The sequence below is a fragment of the Ranitomeya variabilis genome, chromosome 3 (genome assembly GCF_051348905.1).
Source record: "Ranitomeya variabilis isolate aRanVar5 chromosome 3, aRanVar5.hap1, whole genome shotgun sequence".
NCBI classification, from domain to species: domain Eukaryota; kingdom Metazoa; phylum Chordata; class Amphibia; order Anura; family Dendrobatidae; genus Ranitomeya; species Ranitomeya variabilis.
In genome coordinates, this window is record NC_135234.1 from 703700501 (window position 1) to 703719114 (window position 18614).

An 18614-nucleotide genomic window follows, 5' to 3' on the forward strand; every position below is an offset into this window, starting at 1 on the left:
ACACACACACACACACTATATATATATATATATATATATATATATATATATATATATATATATATCACAAAAAACTATTGATTTGTGTATAAATACATATATATATATATATAAAAACTATTGATTTGTGTATATATATATATATATATATATATATATATATATATATATATATATATACACACACACACACACACATATATACACACACACACAAAAACACACATATTATAATGGGTTTTCTTGCACTTGAGATTTTCTGTTATGCAAACCAGTCCACATTCAAATCAAAAAATTATTTTTGTGTTAATGGGGAATCTATGTAAATGAAGGACACTCATTTATCACAAAAGCTGACAACCATTCCATATTGCAAGTGAGAAATGAAAATGCTTTAAGAAAAAAAAAAAAAAAAAAGAGAAGCAATTAATTAGTTTTATTTATTTTTTTATTGTACTGTCTGGAGGCACAACAAAATTAGTCATCTGAAAACGAAAATAAATAAATATTTATACTTTTTTGTTGTCATTTACACACATATGGCTGCTGCCTGCTATACTGAGCACCATGAGGACCACAGACGCCTATGGCTAAATTGTATACTCGCAGATGCAGGATAAGGGGGAACTCAAGAGTGTATGATATATGTCATGCATCAATGGTATAGCAAATTATATAAAGTAGAATGCAAAAGCAATAGAAATAAAATGCTCAAAGTTGAACGAGTTATTCATTATAAAATAATTTTACTGAGATAAAGACAACAAAAATGACTTATTACCAGGTGCTAAAATGATTTATTACCCAATATTTTAGTCTAAATTTAAAATGACCATAAGATTACACATCCAGTATATTTCTAATAGCTAACTTACACAAACGGATCTAATATTTGCTTACATTTCTTAATTTGAAGAGTAAAGTATTCTGATAATCAGGTAAAAACATAAGTATTTCACCATTCATGCGCTATAATCATCTTAATGAGGTTAAAATGAATTGTTCTTGGTATTGTTGGGCCGCAGAACAAGTCACAGTTCCCCTTCATGCAAAAACTCTTTCTTAATCTATTCCTGTCTACATAATTGACCTTTGCTGCCCTTGTCTTGGAAAATTGTTTCCTTTTCTACTATGCCAAGGCAGCTCTTTACCGGGTTATGAGCACAACACGTTAATTATTCCCGTTCTGAAGCCGTGGTAAAGAGGGGGAGAACGCCTTTGTCTTGCACTAATAGTGAAGTATTCGTGCAACTAATTTATACAGAATATTTATACATAATATTTATACATTATATGTTTATATGCACACACTCATAAATTGCAATTTGTAAGAATTAAAAAACACAATTGCTTCATTTTTACAGCCCCGATTTTTATATTAAGGTTCATATGATCAGTTTATTTCAGCCTCCTGCATCGTATGATCTGCAATGAAAGTGTCCTTTATATAAATACAATATGCAAAAAAATGGCCTGGGAGCCCTTTCTTCCCATTTGTTTTCTATTTCATAAAATGACTTCATATGACATTTGCGGAGCTATAATGGAGGAGTTGCTAAGCAACCAAGCAAAATTGGCTCCAGGCAGTTGAATTACAGATTTCAAATTTTGCAGGCAACTTTTCACCAGGCGATCACTAGAGGAACGCCAGCACTCCGGAGGAAAGCACACATCCTGCGCTAGATTACACAGATATTTTTTTTACATATACATACACACAATATATATATATATATATATATATATATATATATATATATATATATATATATGTATATGTATATATATATATATATATATATATATATATATATAAAATATATATTTCATAATGATATGTTATAGTGAAATGTATTTACATAAGATATACAAATACACAAAATATTGTAATTTTTACTGATTAGCAATTCTGCTAAAATTATACATCTATGGTATATATTAGTTAGGCACACAAACATTCATGCATATGAATAGATATATTATCATTCTGTAGATAAATATATTCTATAGAAACTACCGTATATATATATATATATATATATATATATATATATATATATATATATATATATATATATATATATATTAGAATTTTTATAGGGTAAAGCTACTAAAAATATAGCTGTGAGTCTTACATTTCTGCATCAGAATGAGGGAGTTAATACAGATGTATATTTCTGCCATTTGATGAATTGTGTTTATGGTGTAGTAATTTCTGCTACATTATACACACATTATTATAGTATTATTGTGTATTATTATAGTACACAACATAAAAATAAGTATAACTTCCAATGTCAATAAGTGTAATTATTAAAAAAAAAAAAGAAAAACTACAAATATCTACTTATAAAAAAAACGTGAAAAAAACACCTTGGAGGAGTAACTGGTGGGCCATCAGAGGGCGTATAATATAACAGGTCACATTGGGTGATGACCGGCTGTAATACAATACCAGAGCAAGAACCGACCCAGAGAGCAACCAATCAGAAATCGGCTGTCACTGCTGCAACGAGAGGAGCACAATGTAGCCCTGATCTGATTGGCTGCTGTAAGCCACGCCTCCACATTCTGCTCTATAGTGTTTGTATATACACAGTGCGCAGCAGATGATCAGTGAAGAAGGCGCACACGTGACGTCACACCTGCAGGTATACACACCGGTCTAGTGGCTACTGACATCACAACATGATAGTGTTAAGAGCCGCTGCTGGTTGCTAGGAGACGGCGCAGTGTGAGCGGGAGGTGGTTGCGTCCTGCAAGTCAGGAGCAGCAGAGGCCGATGCGGGTGTGATGCCGAGCACTGCTGCCCCTACACACGGACAGAGCTAGCTACAGCCGCCGGGAAGGGTCAGAACTTATATATGCACCGACACACAGTATATAGTGTGCAGGGACATGTGTGCGAGTGTAAATACACAGTATATAGTGTGCAGGGACATGTGTGCGAGTGTAAATACACAGTATATAGTGTGCAGGGACATGTGTGAGTGTAAATACACAGTATATAGTGTGCAGGGACGTGTGTGCGAGTGTAAATACACAGTATATAGTGTGCAGGGACGTGTGTGCGAGTGTAAATACACAGTATATAGTGTGCAGGGACATGTGTGAGTGTAAATACACAGTATATAGTGTGCAGGGACATGTGTGCGAGTGTAAATACACAGTATATAGTGTGCAGGGACGTGTGTGCGAGTGTAAATACACAGTATATAGTGTGCAGGGACATGTGTGCGAGTGTAAATACACAGTATATAGTGTGCAGGGACATGTGTGAGTGTAAATACACAGTATATAGTGTGCAGGGACATGTGTGCGAGTGTAAATACACAGTATATAGTGTGCAGGGACGTGTGTGCGAGTGTAAATACACAGTATATAGTGTGCAGGGACATGTGTGCGAGTGTAAATACACAGTATATAGTGTGCAGGGACATGTGTGAGTGTAAATACACAGTATATAGTGTGCAGGGACGTGTGTGCGAGTGTAAATACACAGTATATAGTGTGCAGGGACGTGTGTGCGAGTGTAAATACACAGTATATAGTGTGCAGGGACGTGTGTGCGAGTGTAAATACACAGTATATAGTGTGCAGGGACATGTGTGCGAGTGTAAATACACAGTATATAGTGTGCAGGGACATGTGTGCGAGTGTAAATACACAGTATATAGTGTGCAGGGACGTGTGTGCGAGTGTAAATACACAGTATATAGTGTGCAGGGACGTGTGTGCGAGTGTAAATACACAGTATATAGTGTGCAGGGACATGTGTGAGTGTAAATACACAGTATATAGTGTGCAGGGACGTGTGTGCAAGTGTAAATACACAGTATATAGTGTGCAGGGACGTGTGTGCGAGTGTAAATACACAGTATATAGTGTGCAGGGACGTGTGTGCGAGTGTAAATACACAGTATATAGTGTGCAGGGACATGTGTGCGAGTGTAAATACACAGTATATAGTGTGCAGGGACGTGTGTGCGAGTGTAAATACACAGTATATAGTGTGCAGGAACATGTGTGCGAGTGTAAATACACAGTATATAGTGTGCAGGGACGTGTGTGCGAGTGTAAATACACAGTATATAGTGTGCAGGGACATGTGTGCGAGTGTAAATACACAGTATATAGTGTGCAGGGACGTGTGTGCGAGTGTAAATACACAGTATATAGTGTGCAGGGACATGTGTGTGAGTGTAAATACACAGTATATAGTGTGCAGGGACATGTGTGCGAGTGTAAATACACAGTATATAGTGTGCAGGGACATGTGTGAGTGTAAATACACAGTATATAGTGTGCAGGGACATGTGTGCGAGTGTAAATACACAGTATATAGTGTGCAGGGATGTGTGTGTGAGTGTAAATACACAGTATATAGTGTGCAGGGACACGTGTGTGAGTGTAAATACACAGTATATAGTGTGCAGGGACATGTGTGAGTGTAAATACACAGTATATAGTGTGCAGGGACATGTGTGAGTGTAAATACACAGTATATAGTGTGCAGGGACATGTGTGAGTGTAAATACACAGTATATAGTGTGCAGGGACATGTGTGAGTGTAAATACACAGTATATAGTGTGCAGGGACATGTGTGCGAGTGTAAATACACAGTATATAGTGTGCAGGGATGTGTGTGTGAGTGTAAATACACAGTATATAGTGTGCAGGGACACGTGTGTGAGTGTAAATACACAGTATATAGTGTGCAGGGACATGTGTGTGAGTGTAAATACACAGTATATAGTGTGCAGGGACATGTGAGTGAGTGTAAATACACAGTATATAGTGTGCAGGGACATGTGTGAGTGTAAATACACAGTATATAGTGTGCAGGGACATGTGTGAGTGTAAATACACAGTATATAGTGTGCAGGGACATGTGTGCGAGTGTAAATACACAGTATATAGTGTGCAGGGATGTGTGTGTGAGTGTAAATACACAGTATATAGTGTGCAGGGACACGTGTGTGAGTGTAAATACACAGTATATAGTGTGCAGGGACATGTGTGTGAGTGTAAATACACAGTATATAGTGTGCAGGGACATGTGTGTGAGTGTAAATACACAGTATATAGTGTGCAGGGACATGTGTGTGAGTGTAAATACACAGTATATAGTGTGCAGGGACATGTGTGTGAGTGTAAATACACAGTATATAGTGTGCAGGGACATGTGTGAGTGTAAATACACAGTATATAGTGTGCAGGAACATGTGTGCGAGTGTAAATACATGGCCCTCAGTCCTGTCACTGACATCTGGGGCGGTGTACATACAGTATATATATATAGGGTTTGTTACTGACTGCTGTGTGTATACAGTGTTACTCCATGTACCGTTCCCTTTGCACACACGGACATCCACCCATGGGGCTCACACTGGACTAAAAGTGGATGTGCTGAAAAGGCACCGCACCTGTATTATTGGATTTTTAGTTATATAGATAGATATCTCTCTCTCTATATATATACATGCACACGCGTTTTTCTATGTCTGTATATATATATATATATATATATATATATATATATATATATATATATATATATAAAATCTCGAAGCAGCACCACGAGTGCACATTAGAGAGCCAAATGGCTATATATGGATACAGAGCTCCACCACCATTCTGTGTGTGACTTGTGCCCCAGACCCCAGCAGCCCACCTACAGAACACATGTCCCCCCGATGCGGACACACCTGTCCATCTACACAGCACCGTTCACACCCTGCGGCCGACATTAACCCCTCCATCACCAGACTCCGTACTAGCATCACACAGCCCTGGTGGGGGGCACAGCCCTGGTGGGGGGCACAGCCCTGGTGGGGGATCCCGGGGTCCGCACTGCCCCCGCCTCCACGGTCCCGGCCGCTCCTCACCTGGCGGGGGTCCCACATTTGGGGAGGGGGGCTGCTCGGGCTCCCGGTAGAGGAGGAGGAGCCGGTGGCGATTGGCCGCCTTGTGCTGGCCCTGCCTTGTACTAATTCCCGGTGTGGGGCCGTAGTATATCCAGTGCACACAGTGAGGGCCAGGGCGGTACACACAGCGGCATCTGCACCCTGCCCTGGCCTCACCGCTGGGCGGAGGAGGGTCCCTGCAGCCCCCCATGCCAGCTCCTGGGCGCCGCTAGTCTCCCCTCACACTCCGTCCGTCCTCCTCAGAGTTGGCTCCCGCTCCCGCCGCCGCCTTGGATCCGTCGGCTTACTGCGAGACTCCGGTGTACAACCCGGATCTCTGCCCCAACATGATCGCGGCGCAGGCCAAGCTGGTGTACCACCTGAACAAGTACTACAACGAGAAGTGCCAGAGCCGGAAGGCGGCCATCTCCAAGAGCATCCGCGAGGTGTGCAAGGTGGTGTCCGACGTGCTGAAGGAGGTGGAGGTGCAGGAGCCGCGCTTCATCAGCTCCCTCAACGAGATGGACAACCGCTACGAGGGGCTGGAGGTGATCTCACCCACCGAGTTTGAGGTGGTCCTCTACCTCAATCAGATGGGGGTCTTCAACTTTGTAGACGACGGCTCCCTGCCCGGCTGCGCGGTGCTGAAGCTCAGCGATGGCCGCAAGAGGAGCATGTCCCTCTGGGTGGAGTTCATCACCGCCTCGGGCTACCTGTCGGCCCGGAAGATCCGCTCCCGGTTCCAGACCCTGGTGGCCCAGGCGGTGGACAAGTGCAGCTACCGGGACGTGGTGAAGATGGTGGCCGACACCAGCGAGGTGAAGCTGCGGATCCGGGACAGATACGTGGTGCAGATCACGCCGGCCTTTAAGTGCACGGGCATCTGGCCCCGCAGCGCTGCCCACTGGCCCCTGCCCCACATCCCCTGGCCCGGGCCCAACAGGGTGGCCGAGGTGAAGGCGGAGGGCTTCAACCTGCTCTCCAAGGAGTGCCATACCCTGGCCGGGAAGCAGAGCTCGGCGGAGAGCGACGCCTGGGTGCTGCAGTTCGCCGAGGCGGAGAACCGGCTCCAGCTGGGGGGGTGCAGGAAGAAATGCCTGTCCGTGCTCAAGACCCTGCGGGACCGCCACCTGGAGCTGCCCGGCCAGCCGCTCAACAACTACCACATGAAGACGCTGGTGTCCTACGAGTGCGAGAAGCACCCCCGGGAGTCGGACTGGGACGAGGCGTGCCTGGGGGACCGGCTCAACGGCATCCTGCTGCAGCTCATCTCCTGCCTGCAGTGCCGGAGGTGCCCGCACTACTTCCTACCCAACCTGGACCTTTTCCAGGGCAAGCCCCACTCCGCCCTGGAGAACGCAGCCAAACAGACCTGGAGGCTGGCCCGAGAGATCCTCACCAACCCCAAGAGCCTGGAGAAGCTCTGAGCCCCCACTGGGGACCCTCCATCTAAGACTGGCCCGACCCCCCCCACACCGTGCCCGCCCGGGAGAGGTGCCCTCCACCATGCCAGGAGCCTGTCCGCCAGCCTCTACCTGGGAGAGCACCTGTAACCCTTTCCCAGCCGCAGAGGCCCTGGCAGGGACATGGTTACACCCTTGGGATTCTCCAGCTCGGTGCTGTTCTTCATTCTAGAAGGATGTGTCCAATGGTTCCATACTTCTGCTGGGAGTAGTAGTCCTCCATATTGTGACTGTCTGTGAGGTTGTGGCTGTTGTGTTGTGTGACGTGTTGGATACTACAGACCATGGATTCGGGCTCTGCTCGGTGAGAAGGGCGCTGGCTGGTTTGTATTGGGAAGAGGCAGAACGCTGAAGTTTACATTTGCTCTGTTCTACACCTGACATTCCGGCAATATTACTTGAAATGTTATTTAAAAAAAAAAATATTCAAATGAAATTTGATTTTTTTTTCTGGGCTTCTATGATGGCGCTTGGAATTCTATCTATTTGAAAATGCACTTGAGATACACTGGATAATGACTTCTGTGATCGAGATTTTAATTTAATTACAATTAATAAATTTACGGAAAATGATTTTTTTTGCTGCTGGTTGTCATTTACATATGCTGTTTATAAAGAAAAAAAATATTAAAAACCGAGAGGAATCATTGTCTATCGATGTAGGAGAGACTTGAGCTGTTCTAATCATCCAGATTACACTTCAGGAAGGCACCAAAATCTCTCAGATTATTCAAGGATATTGAGGTTCTGAACACGTTTAGAATGCATTTAAAATAAGTTATTATTCAGACCCGTCTTTTAAAAAGCACAAAACATTTCTATTTTTTCCTACACATTTATATTTCACATTTTAAGATTAGTTTTGTATTTTTATTTTATATATTTTTCATACTTGCTTATAAAATATACTGACATTTCTATGATAATTTTATAATAGAAATGTCAGTATATTTTAAGTCTAAAAATGAAAAAGTTACAATCTACATTATTTGTACCAAATTATGATTTTCACATTTTTATTTGCTAATATCGTTTTCCTTCAGTTAAATTAGATCTAATAATACTTTCCCTATTTCTTCGCTTTAGTTCTTTTCTACACAAACATATTTCTGCGTTTTTTTTCTTTGGATGCATGATTCACTACAATTATTAATTTCTATTATTGTTCAGTATTCACATGTAATTATCACATAAATTTGGATAATCCTCCGACATATATTTAATAAAATCACAAAGAAAATAAATGTATTATTAGGGCAATGATAAATAAAAACAATGAATAATCCGGTAAGAAATCTTCACATTTCGCTAAAGAACAGAGATGGGATATTTTCAGTTATTGTCGCTAATAATAAACCTTTATTATATTTCAACTAAATTACACCCGATAAATATCGCACAGGAGATCTCACAATGATCAGGGACAGATTTAGCATTTTCTTAAAATATTCCCGGATCTTAAGATCAATAAATGGTTTTGGATTATTAGATTTCTTGTCACCTCCGGGTAAATATAGAAATGTATGTGATCAAATCAGGTGAATGGCATTTCTGCTCCTTTTACGTGTCAGGAAGGCTGAGGAGGAGGATAACCAGACAATGTCACCATCGAGGCAAGAAGCATCCATAAACCAGGGATCAGAAAAAGGGGGAAGGAAGCATAGGAACACACAGAAACACGCGGGGAATCTACACACGGGGACCGGGGCGAAGAAAGAATAGAAACACCACAAAGGTGTCAGCACAGTGTTCGTATCTATTTCTCTCATATATACAAATGTCTGTCTCCTCCTTCATATTTATTTATATCATAATTCCATATATTTTGATCTCTAGAATATTTATCTTCATTTATAAAATCTGTAACATTTTTTTTTTTTTTCGATTTGTATAGAAGAGGTTCTGGTGACAACCTTGGGAACTTTGCATTCAATTTTGCATGACGGCTTATGTTTTTCTAGCTCTATCTACATAACTATCTATCTACATATCTATCTAAAATAGCTATCTATATATCGATCTATACATTCTACATATCTATCTATACAATATCTACATGTCTATCTAAAATATTTATATCTATACATCTATTTTCTATTATCTATCTAATATCTATTTATACACTCTACAGTCTACCTAAAATCTCTCTCTCTATATATATATACACACACACACACACACATCTATCTGTACAATATCTATATGTCTAAAATATGTATATCTATACATCTATCTATTTTCTATTATCTATCTAATATCTATTTATACACTGTACAGGTCTACCTAAAATCTCTCTCTCTCTATAAATATACACACACACATCTACCTATACAATATCTACATGTCTAAAAGAAAATAGATGTATATATATAAATATATCTATCTAAAATATCTATTTATACACTGTACAGGTCTAATATTTCTCTCTCTATATACGGTATATATATATACACATATTTATCTACATATCTATACACTATCTACATGTCTATCTAAAATATTTATATCTATACATCTATCTATATATCTATCTATCATATTTATCTATGTATAAATCTACATATTTAAAATATCTGTCTACACATTTATCACGTATCTATCACAAATATATCTACAGATCTAGCTCTATCTGCACATTCTGCTAACTTCACTCGTGGATAAAACACGCAGTATACAGTAATTCCTTACTTTGGGATCGATCTTCTTAAAGGTGAGATCTTCTTCATCCACCTCGAAGTAGATCTCCGTGGTGGTGATGGACAGGGTGCCCTTAGCCACCACAATGGGTGCAATGAGCTGGGCAGGGGTGCTCAACACCACAGGACCTGTAACAGAGACACACATCAAGGCTCACATTTCATCTACTATTTCTTCCATTTCCCCCCACATTTCGGTGTTATTTCTCCATGTCAGTAATATCCCTATTATTCACTACCGATGTTCTGCAGCAGCCCAGGCAGCGGAGTGTTCTGCCCCTGCAGTGACCATGGTGGTTACATTGTGTCTGGGAAGAAGGAAACAATCGGCAGCAGCAGAGCGGGCGCAGGATCTGCACAGAGGCTGATAATGGAGCTGTGGAAACACGGGGAAAGGGAACAGGAAACCTGGTGATCTGCTCGGGAAGAGGATCAATGCCGGTCACTGGGGCAGCAGCCTGTACAGTCCCACAGATCCCTCCAGATCTCCAGTGTGTGATCCTGCAGGGAACACACAGCACATGTGTATCAGGGCCACAGTGAGGTCTCTGCTGACCACTATACAGTAAAGCAGCAGAGATCCAGCAGTCAGTACATAGTACACTGCCACAATCAGGAGCATACATATAGGAATACAATTGTAGCCTTTCGTGTTACATATTAAGAGCATTTTCCTTATTTAACTGAAGAGTGTTTTTTTGGTTTTATAAAGTTCTATGCTATGCAGTGATTGACCTGGAATATATTACTTCCCATAAACAAATGGAATTTTATATGTATTATTTATGCATTTTATTACCCCAACAAAATTAAAACAAAAATACTCAACACTGGCAATCATGGAGGAAAACACAATGCAAAAAAAATAAAAACTGCCTGTGAAAGGTTTTGCATGTGTGATGGCATGAAGTTTTCTGAAGGAACAGCTCTGGGAATATTTGCTACACAGAGTTTAGATCCAGTGTATATTTAAAGTGACAGAGCCAGTATTTTCCCAGGTCCATAATGCTGGCTTGTAGGCTCTGCCCTTGCTGCAGGGTGCCTCTATCTCAGCATTGTATTTACCTCCAGAAGAACTGCTAGCAGAGAACTGTTAAGTAATATGGAGTAATGGAGCATGCTACTATTAAACTATTTAACCTAGAAATCCAAGGACATGTGGAAGCACATCATGGGCCCTGTCGTAATCAATAGGAGAGACATGAAAGATCTGTACAAATCACAGATCCATAAATATCAGTGTGTACGAGGCTTCATTATTAAACGTTCCCGTATCGCCATGTGCTGAATATTTTGTCATTAGGAAATCCCATTACAACCCTGAAAGATGCCTGTATGTGTCACATACTGTGTAGATAAGCAACATGTCTTGCTGGAAGAAGGACACTGCTTGGTGGAGGCCCTTAGATGGTGGAAGCTTTAGGCTGTAGCTTTATTTGTGCCCTCTATGTCATTTGGACTTGTGGACATTAAACTGGAATTTTCATGCAGCAAACAGCCTACATCCACGTTTAGTATTTCACATCAGTATATGTAATCCAAAACCAGAAGTGGGTGAAAAATGCAGAAGTGTTGCTATTATATTTTTACTCTAATTTTGGCTTACAAATGCTGATGTAAAATACCGTCCAAATAATGAACGTGTGAACGAGGCCTAAGGCCAGAGATTTTAGTAGTACCAGCACTGTATGGCACAGAAACAGGAAGCTGAGCAGCATTACTTAATAAGGCTGGTAGGAAGGCATTGCTAAACAGATGATACCGGGGCTCTTTCTTCCAAGATATAAATGTGTCATCAAAGCCTAAATAGTGAAAACCTCCACATGCCTTTTTTTCCCCACTCCTGAGGATCTCAGGCCTTATTCAGGTGTCAGTGATTTTTCAGGTACAAAAATAAATAAAAAACAGTTCAAGTGTTATCATTGTTTTTCACCATTGAATAAATAAATGACAAAGCTCCTGTCCATTATAGTGTTAATCATGGAGAGCACATGGCTGCACAGTGATGTCACTCGGGTGATGTCCACAGACCCACAGATTTATAGGAATTCTGAACAAAGATGCTGATCAAAAACCATTATGTCACTGTGATTTTTTTGCAGACACACGGTCCGCAAAATAACAGACATGTGCATAGCTACATAAGGCTACGTTCCCAATTGTCAATTTCTCTTACTCGAGCGCAGATTTTTCCGTGCAGATTTTCCCCATAGACTTGCACTAGATGCAGAAAATCTGCAGGTAAAAAGTGGACTGGCAGTTTTAGTTTGTTTTCTGGGGCAGAAACACATTAAAAACGCATGCAATCCGCACCCAAGTATGCCAAAGTTCAGTGAAACAAAAATACCAGAAAGTTTAAAAAACAAAGCAGCTTTAAAGAATGACACGAAGAACAAAGAGAAAAACAGCAGCATCTAAAACGCAGTAAGTGCATGAAAAAACAAACGCACAGAAAAATGCAAGTGATCTAATATAAATAATAGGTTCAGAAATTCTGCAGCATTAAAAACTCACCAAACACTCATCGTGGGAACATAACCTAAATTATATAATGGGTATGTGTTCTGTGAAAACTGCTGATAGAACACATGTGAAAAATAGATGTGTGAATGAGACCTTAGCGATAGTGGCGCTCCCTTATGTGTGAATGAGGCCTTAGCGATAGTGGTGCTCCCTTCTGATGTGTGAATGAGGCCTTAGCGATAGTGGCGCTCCCTTCTTGTGTGTGAATAAGGCCTTAGCGATAGTGGTGCTTCCTTCTTATGTGTGAATGAGGCCTTCGCGACAGTGGCGCTCCCTTCTGATGTGTGAATAGGGCCTTAGCGATAGTGGCACTCCTTCTTATGTGTGAATGAGACCTTAGCGATAGTGGTGCTTCCTTCTTATGTGTGAATGAGGCCTTAACGATAGTTCTTATATGTAAATGAGGCCTAAGCGATAGTGGCGCTCCTTTTTATGTATGAATGAGGCCTTAGAGATAGTGGCGCTCTATTCTAATGTGTGAAGGAGGCCTTCGCGATAGTGGCGCTCCCTTTTTATGTATGAGTGAGACCTTAGCGATAGTGGCTCTCCCTTCTGATGTGTGAATGAGGCCTTAGCGATAGTGGCGCTTCCTTCTTGTGTGTGAATGAGGCCTTAGCGATAGTGGTGCTTCCTTCTTATGTGTGAATGAGGCCTTAGCGATAGTTCTTATGTGTAAATGAGGCCTTAGCGATAGTGGCACTCCCTTCTGATGTGTGAATGAGGCCTTAGCGATAGTGGTGCTCCCTTCTTATGTATGAATGAAGCCTTAGCGATAGTGGCGCTCCCTTCTGATGTGTGAATGAGCCCTTAGCGATAGTTGCACTCCCTTCTTGTGTGTGAATGAGGCCTTAGCGATAGTGGTACTCCCTTCTGATGTGTGAATGAGGCCTTAGCGATAGTGGTGCTGCCTTCTTGTGTGTGAATGAGGCCTTAACGATAGTGGCGCTCCCTTCTTATGTATCAATGAGGCCTTAACGATAGTGGCGCTCCCTTCTGATGTGTGAGGCCTTAGTGATAGTGGCGCTCCCTTCTGATGTGTGAATGAGGCCTAAGGCTAAGTTCACACTAGCGTTGTGCGCCGCTGCGTCGGCGACGCAACGCACAACGCACGCAAAAACGCGGCAAAACGCACGCAAAAACGCTGCGTTTTGCGACGCATGCGTCGTGTTTTTGCCGAAAATCGGACGCAAGAAAAATGCAACTTGTTGCGTTTTCTTGGTCCGACGCTTGCGGCAAAAAAGACGCATGTGTGGCACAACGCAACAAAAAAAAACGCATGCGTCCCCCATGTTAAGTATAGGGGGCGCATGACGCATGCGTCGCCGCTGCGTCGCCGACGCAAACCCGACGCACATTAGCTTAACGCTAATGTGAACGTAGCCTAAGCGATAGTGGTGCTCCCTTACATATGAATGAGGCCTTAGCGATAGTGGCGCTCCCTTCTGATGTGTGAATGAGGCCTTAGCGATAGTGGCTCTTCCTTCTGATGTGTGAATGAGGCCTTAGCGATAGTGGCGCTCCGTTCTTGTGTGTGAATGAGGTGTTGGCGATAGTGGCACTCCCTTCTTATGTATGAATGAGGCCTTAGCGATAGTGGAGCTCCCTTCTTATGTGTGAATGAGACCTATTAGCCGTTGTTGCAGTCACTGGTACAGAAGGAGCCTCCTGGATGTGTAAGGACAGCATAAGGCCTCTCCTGCGGGGACTATACTCCACACCTGAGGACAGCACTTCCATGGAGGCAGCTCAGGACCGATCACACCGACCCACCAGTGGAGGGGATCACTTAATACGCTATTACCACTCTCAGTAACACTGCTAGTAATAATGGCTGGTAATAGCGCTGCCATCTTATTACAGAGATGTTTTGTCTGTAAGACTAAACTTAGGAATGAGCTGATAATAAGTTGCAGCTGTCATCTGTTCACACATCCTTGTAATGCTCTAAGGCCCTAATCACATATCCGATTTCATCGATAAACTACAAAAAAATAAAGAAATAAAAATAACCAATACGTACAATTTTTATTTAATCATCCATTTAAGTGAATAGGTCCAGTAAAGATCGGGCAGCACGTGAATGCAATCTGTGCCCTGTCTCTCACCGATAAAAGAGGATGACAAACCGATGATAAAAAATGCACACATGAACCAAAAACTACTGAAGATTGGATCCAGCACACGGTTTTATTTTTTTCTATTACGTGAAAAAAAAAATGATGTGAATGGAGCCCAATACACAAGATGAATCCTCCCAACCATAAACAGTAAATTGTATATATTGGCTGCCTCATATATGTCGGTATAATCTGGGACAGAAAGGCGGAGGCCTCTGTTGCTTTTTGACTATAGTGACGCTGTGCACATAACATAGGTAAATATTCCAGCACAGTGCCATATTTTTAACCCCGGATTGCACATGGCCATCACACCAGGCAAATATTACAGCTATGGATACTCTGTATTGTTTCTGGTTAAAAAAAACAAACAAAAAAACAGAACAACAACCCAGAGGAGGGGAAGGGGCTAGTGATCCAGCTTAGCTGGTGCCAATCACATGCACAGGCGGCAGCCAGCCCTCCTCTCTCCAGCATATTTCCAGCACAGATGGCCAGGTGCAGCCAGCACTAAGCCCACCGCATTAACCCCCTCACTGTGAGCAGCCACCTCACCCAATGGGATATATACAGTCCACTCCAGGGCTTTTAACACTAGTTCTATAGCAGCTGTATGAAGCCAACAATCTGGACGTCACTAATTCTAACATTAAAAAAAATCAATTTTCTGATGAGCCCCTGAATACAATCTATTGTCTGTAAATATGCAGGTATTTCAGGCTGACTACAGTGGGCAACGGGATTATGGGCAGGAAAAGGTATGCCCTCCGCCCATGATCATGGCTTTATCTGGCATATGACCGACAGACACATGTAAAACATATATGTGACATGAGCAGCTCGTAGCTCTGTGCTCATTCATTAATGTCCCCCCCCCCCCCGGACCAATTACAGCTTGTGTCACCACCAGACAGACAGACACGGAGCACCGGGAGCAATGTAGGCAGATTATTAATTTCCTAATACAACACTGGTATTACGGTATACGCCATGACAAGGTGGCGGAGAAGAGGTGGCTATTACAACTCCTCTCTGAAAGTACATGACTCTAGCAAAGCATGTCTGAAGGGGAAGGACGTCTTGTCGTACTCAAAAGGAGCATGCAAACCCCTCTGAGAATGTGAAGCTAATCCACTCCAGCTACAGAGAGCGGATTATGTGATAATCCCCTCTGGGAGATGCTCTGCTCCCCTCACATCCCATATTAGAGAGTTTACATAAGGTATCATCAAGCTGCTGCACATGCTCTTTGTTGCCACTTAATGATTATTGAGTCCTTGGGAGCATGTAACTATTAAAGTAATAAAGAAATTGGGCCCCATTTCTACAAGGGTTGTTCAGGACTTTTTTTTTTTCTACTATGGGTCTAAAAGCTAACAAAGGAAACTACCTGCCTGTTCTATGTGGCTCGGGCGATTATCAACCGCTCCTGCCGGCGATTCAGCTCCTCAGTCTCAACAGAGCCGCTCCTCCTCTTCCTGGCAGCTGTGTCGATGGGACATGACTGGATGTCATGCTGAATGACAGGTGGCTCCCCGCAGTTAGGCAGTAGGGCGCCTGCTGTCAATCAGCATGACGTCGACAAGAGCAGAGTGGAAGAAAAGATGCTGCTCTGTCTACGCGACATCTGTAGAAGCCGCTGGGTTACCGTCAGGAGAGGTCCATGACAACTCTGTGCCAGGCACAATAGGAAGATAGTTAGCAAATACCTGTCTGTTTGTTCGTAGGCTGCTAGTAAAAAAAAAATAATAATTAGTACTAGATAAACCCTAAAATTATCCAAAATGTAGTGGTATTGAGATTTCGGTAAGATTACAAGGCACATCATGTTGGTTCAGGATCCAGCCAGCATGACAGTGCAGGGATCTAGTGACTATACCGACAATATAAAGACCGGGTCTATCACATTACAGCACATGTGTCTTGGGAATAGAAAGCACTGTAATAATGTGTAAATGCTGCCTTTGTGAAGAGCATCTGAAGAAGTGGTGGGATGGAATTACAAAACTGTCATGGGGTAAGCCCTCATTCCATCCATGTACTAGGAAAATTTAGTGTTTAGAAAATTGACTCTTTTTACTTTGAGGTTATTTCAGGTCTGATTGATCTTAAAGCCTCATTCAGACGACAGTGGTTTTTCACGGTCAGATGTTTATCGGTTTTTGGTCAGCTTGTTAGTTTTAACCATCTGTATTTCATCAGTGATTTTCTCATAAGAAAAAAATAGCAAAGCTTCTCCTACCCCAGTATGATGTTAAAAACAGACACACGACCATGTGAGCGGTCAGTGATTCTATATGGACACCATAAGCTTTCATGGGTAGTTTTCATCTAGGACTCGGATCAAAAACAGACATGTCTCCGCTATGAGAACAGCTCCATAGAATATGATTGGTACCCGTTCTATGTCTTAAAATTATGGACAGAACATGTACGTCATCTACGGATGTCGGAATGAGGTCTAAATTGCATGTGTAATCTCTAGTGATGAGAGAACGTGCTCGGATGTCGTGTTATCAGGGCGTGCTTGAATAAAATGTCTGAGTCCCATATGGCCCCAACACATGCAGGGATTGCCTAACAAACACGCCATCCCCGAATGTGTCGTGGCTGTATAAGAGCAGCGAATTATGCAGCCGCGGGGACGCAAACATATTATTCGAGCACGCCGAAGTCACTCAGACAACACGATATATACGAGCAAGTACACTCATAACCACTAAGCTCCTATACAGTCATGTAGATCAGGATTTGACTAGTGCACAATGATTATATATATCTTATAAGGATCTATAGACTTGGATGTCCGCATACAAATTTATAAAGGCATATTAGAAAGCTATTTCCATATACTGTGTGAAGATAAATGCTCTGAGATAAACATTATTAGGCTATGTGCACACGTTCAGGTTTTTTCACTTTTTTTAAAGCTTTTTTTGGCCGTTTTCTGTGGGAAAAAAACGCTACAAAAAGCTTACATAAGCATCCCATCATTTTCAATGCATTCTGCATTTTTTGTGCACATGCTGCGTTTTTTTCTGCGAAAAAACCCATCGCGGTAAAAAAAAAAAAGCAGCATGTTCATTAATTTTGCGGATTTTTTTGCATTTTTGCCGCTATACTATTGCATTGGGAAGCTCCGGAAAAAAAACGTGAAAAATCTACAAAAAAAAAGAAGAAAAAAACGGAACACAAAACGCACAAAAAACGCGAAAAAAAAAAACACAAGCGGATTTTCTGCAGAATAAGTCCAGTTTTGTTCAGGAAAAATCTGCAGACATTCCTGAACGTGTGCACATAGCCTTAGGGTATGTTTCCACGGTAAGTAAACGCTGCTTGTTTGACGCTGCAGCGTCAAACAAGCAGCGTCCAGATGTTCCAGCATAGTGGAGGGGATTTTATGAAATCCCGTCTCCACTATGCGTGGAAACCCGCACGCGGCGGCCCTGCGACTCCGGACATGCTGCGCGTCTTTTGAGATCGCAGCATGTCCGTACACCTTGCGGGGACGCAGCGTCCCCGCAAGGCATATCACAGGGCCCTATGGCGAGGGGTGCGATGATCCCGGATGTGTACTGTACACATCCGGCACCATCGCGTCCCAGAAAGGGGGCGGGGCTTAGCGCCAAGCGGCTTCGCCGCTGCGGCGATACCGCCGCCCCTCCGGACCGTGGAGCCATAGGGTATGGCTCCACGGTCCGGAGGGGCGGCGGTATCGCCGCAGCGGCGAAGCCGCTCGGCGCTAAGCCCCGACCCCTTTCTGGGACGCGATGGTGCCGGATGTGTACAGTACACATCCGGGATCATCGCACCCCTCGCCATAGGGCCCTGTGATATGCCTTGCGGGGACGCTGCGTCCCCGCAAGGTGTACGGACATGCTGCGATCTGAAAAGACGCGCAGCATGTC

General features: G+C 42.6%; 2 protein-coding genes across 7 annotated transcripts in view; one reads left to right on the plus strand and one right to left on the minus strand.

Annotated features, from left to right (window-relative positions):
- NBEA (neurobeachin) overlaps window positions 1–18614 on the minus strand; it is an 838139-nt gene that overhangs the window by 240306 nt on the left and 579219 nt on the right. For all 6 annotated transcript variants that reach the window (XM_077298228.1, XM_077298226.1, XM_077298223.1 and 3 more), the window contains one exon: window positions 10059–10195. In XM_077298228.1, the coding sequence (XP_077154343.1) occupies window positions 10059–10195 (137 nt within the window). The remainder of the gene's footprint in view (window positions 1–10058; window positions 10196–18614) is intronic.
- MAB21L1 (mab-21 like 1) lies at window positions 5586–7943 on the plus strand. The gene has a single exon (XM_077298221.1). The coding sequence runs from the start codon at window positions 6255–6257 to the stop codon at window positions 7332–7334; it is 1080 nt and encodes a 359-aa protein (XP_077154336.1). The 5' UTR covers window positions 5586–6254; the 3' UTR covers window positions 7335–7943.

What these genes read in the sequence shown, in the direction of transcription:
- MAB21L1 (XM_077298221.1), top strand. Translation starts at nt 6,255, where the DNA reads ATGATCGCGGCGCAGGCCAAGCTGGTGTACCACCTGAACAAGTACTAC.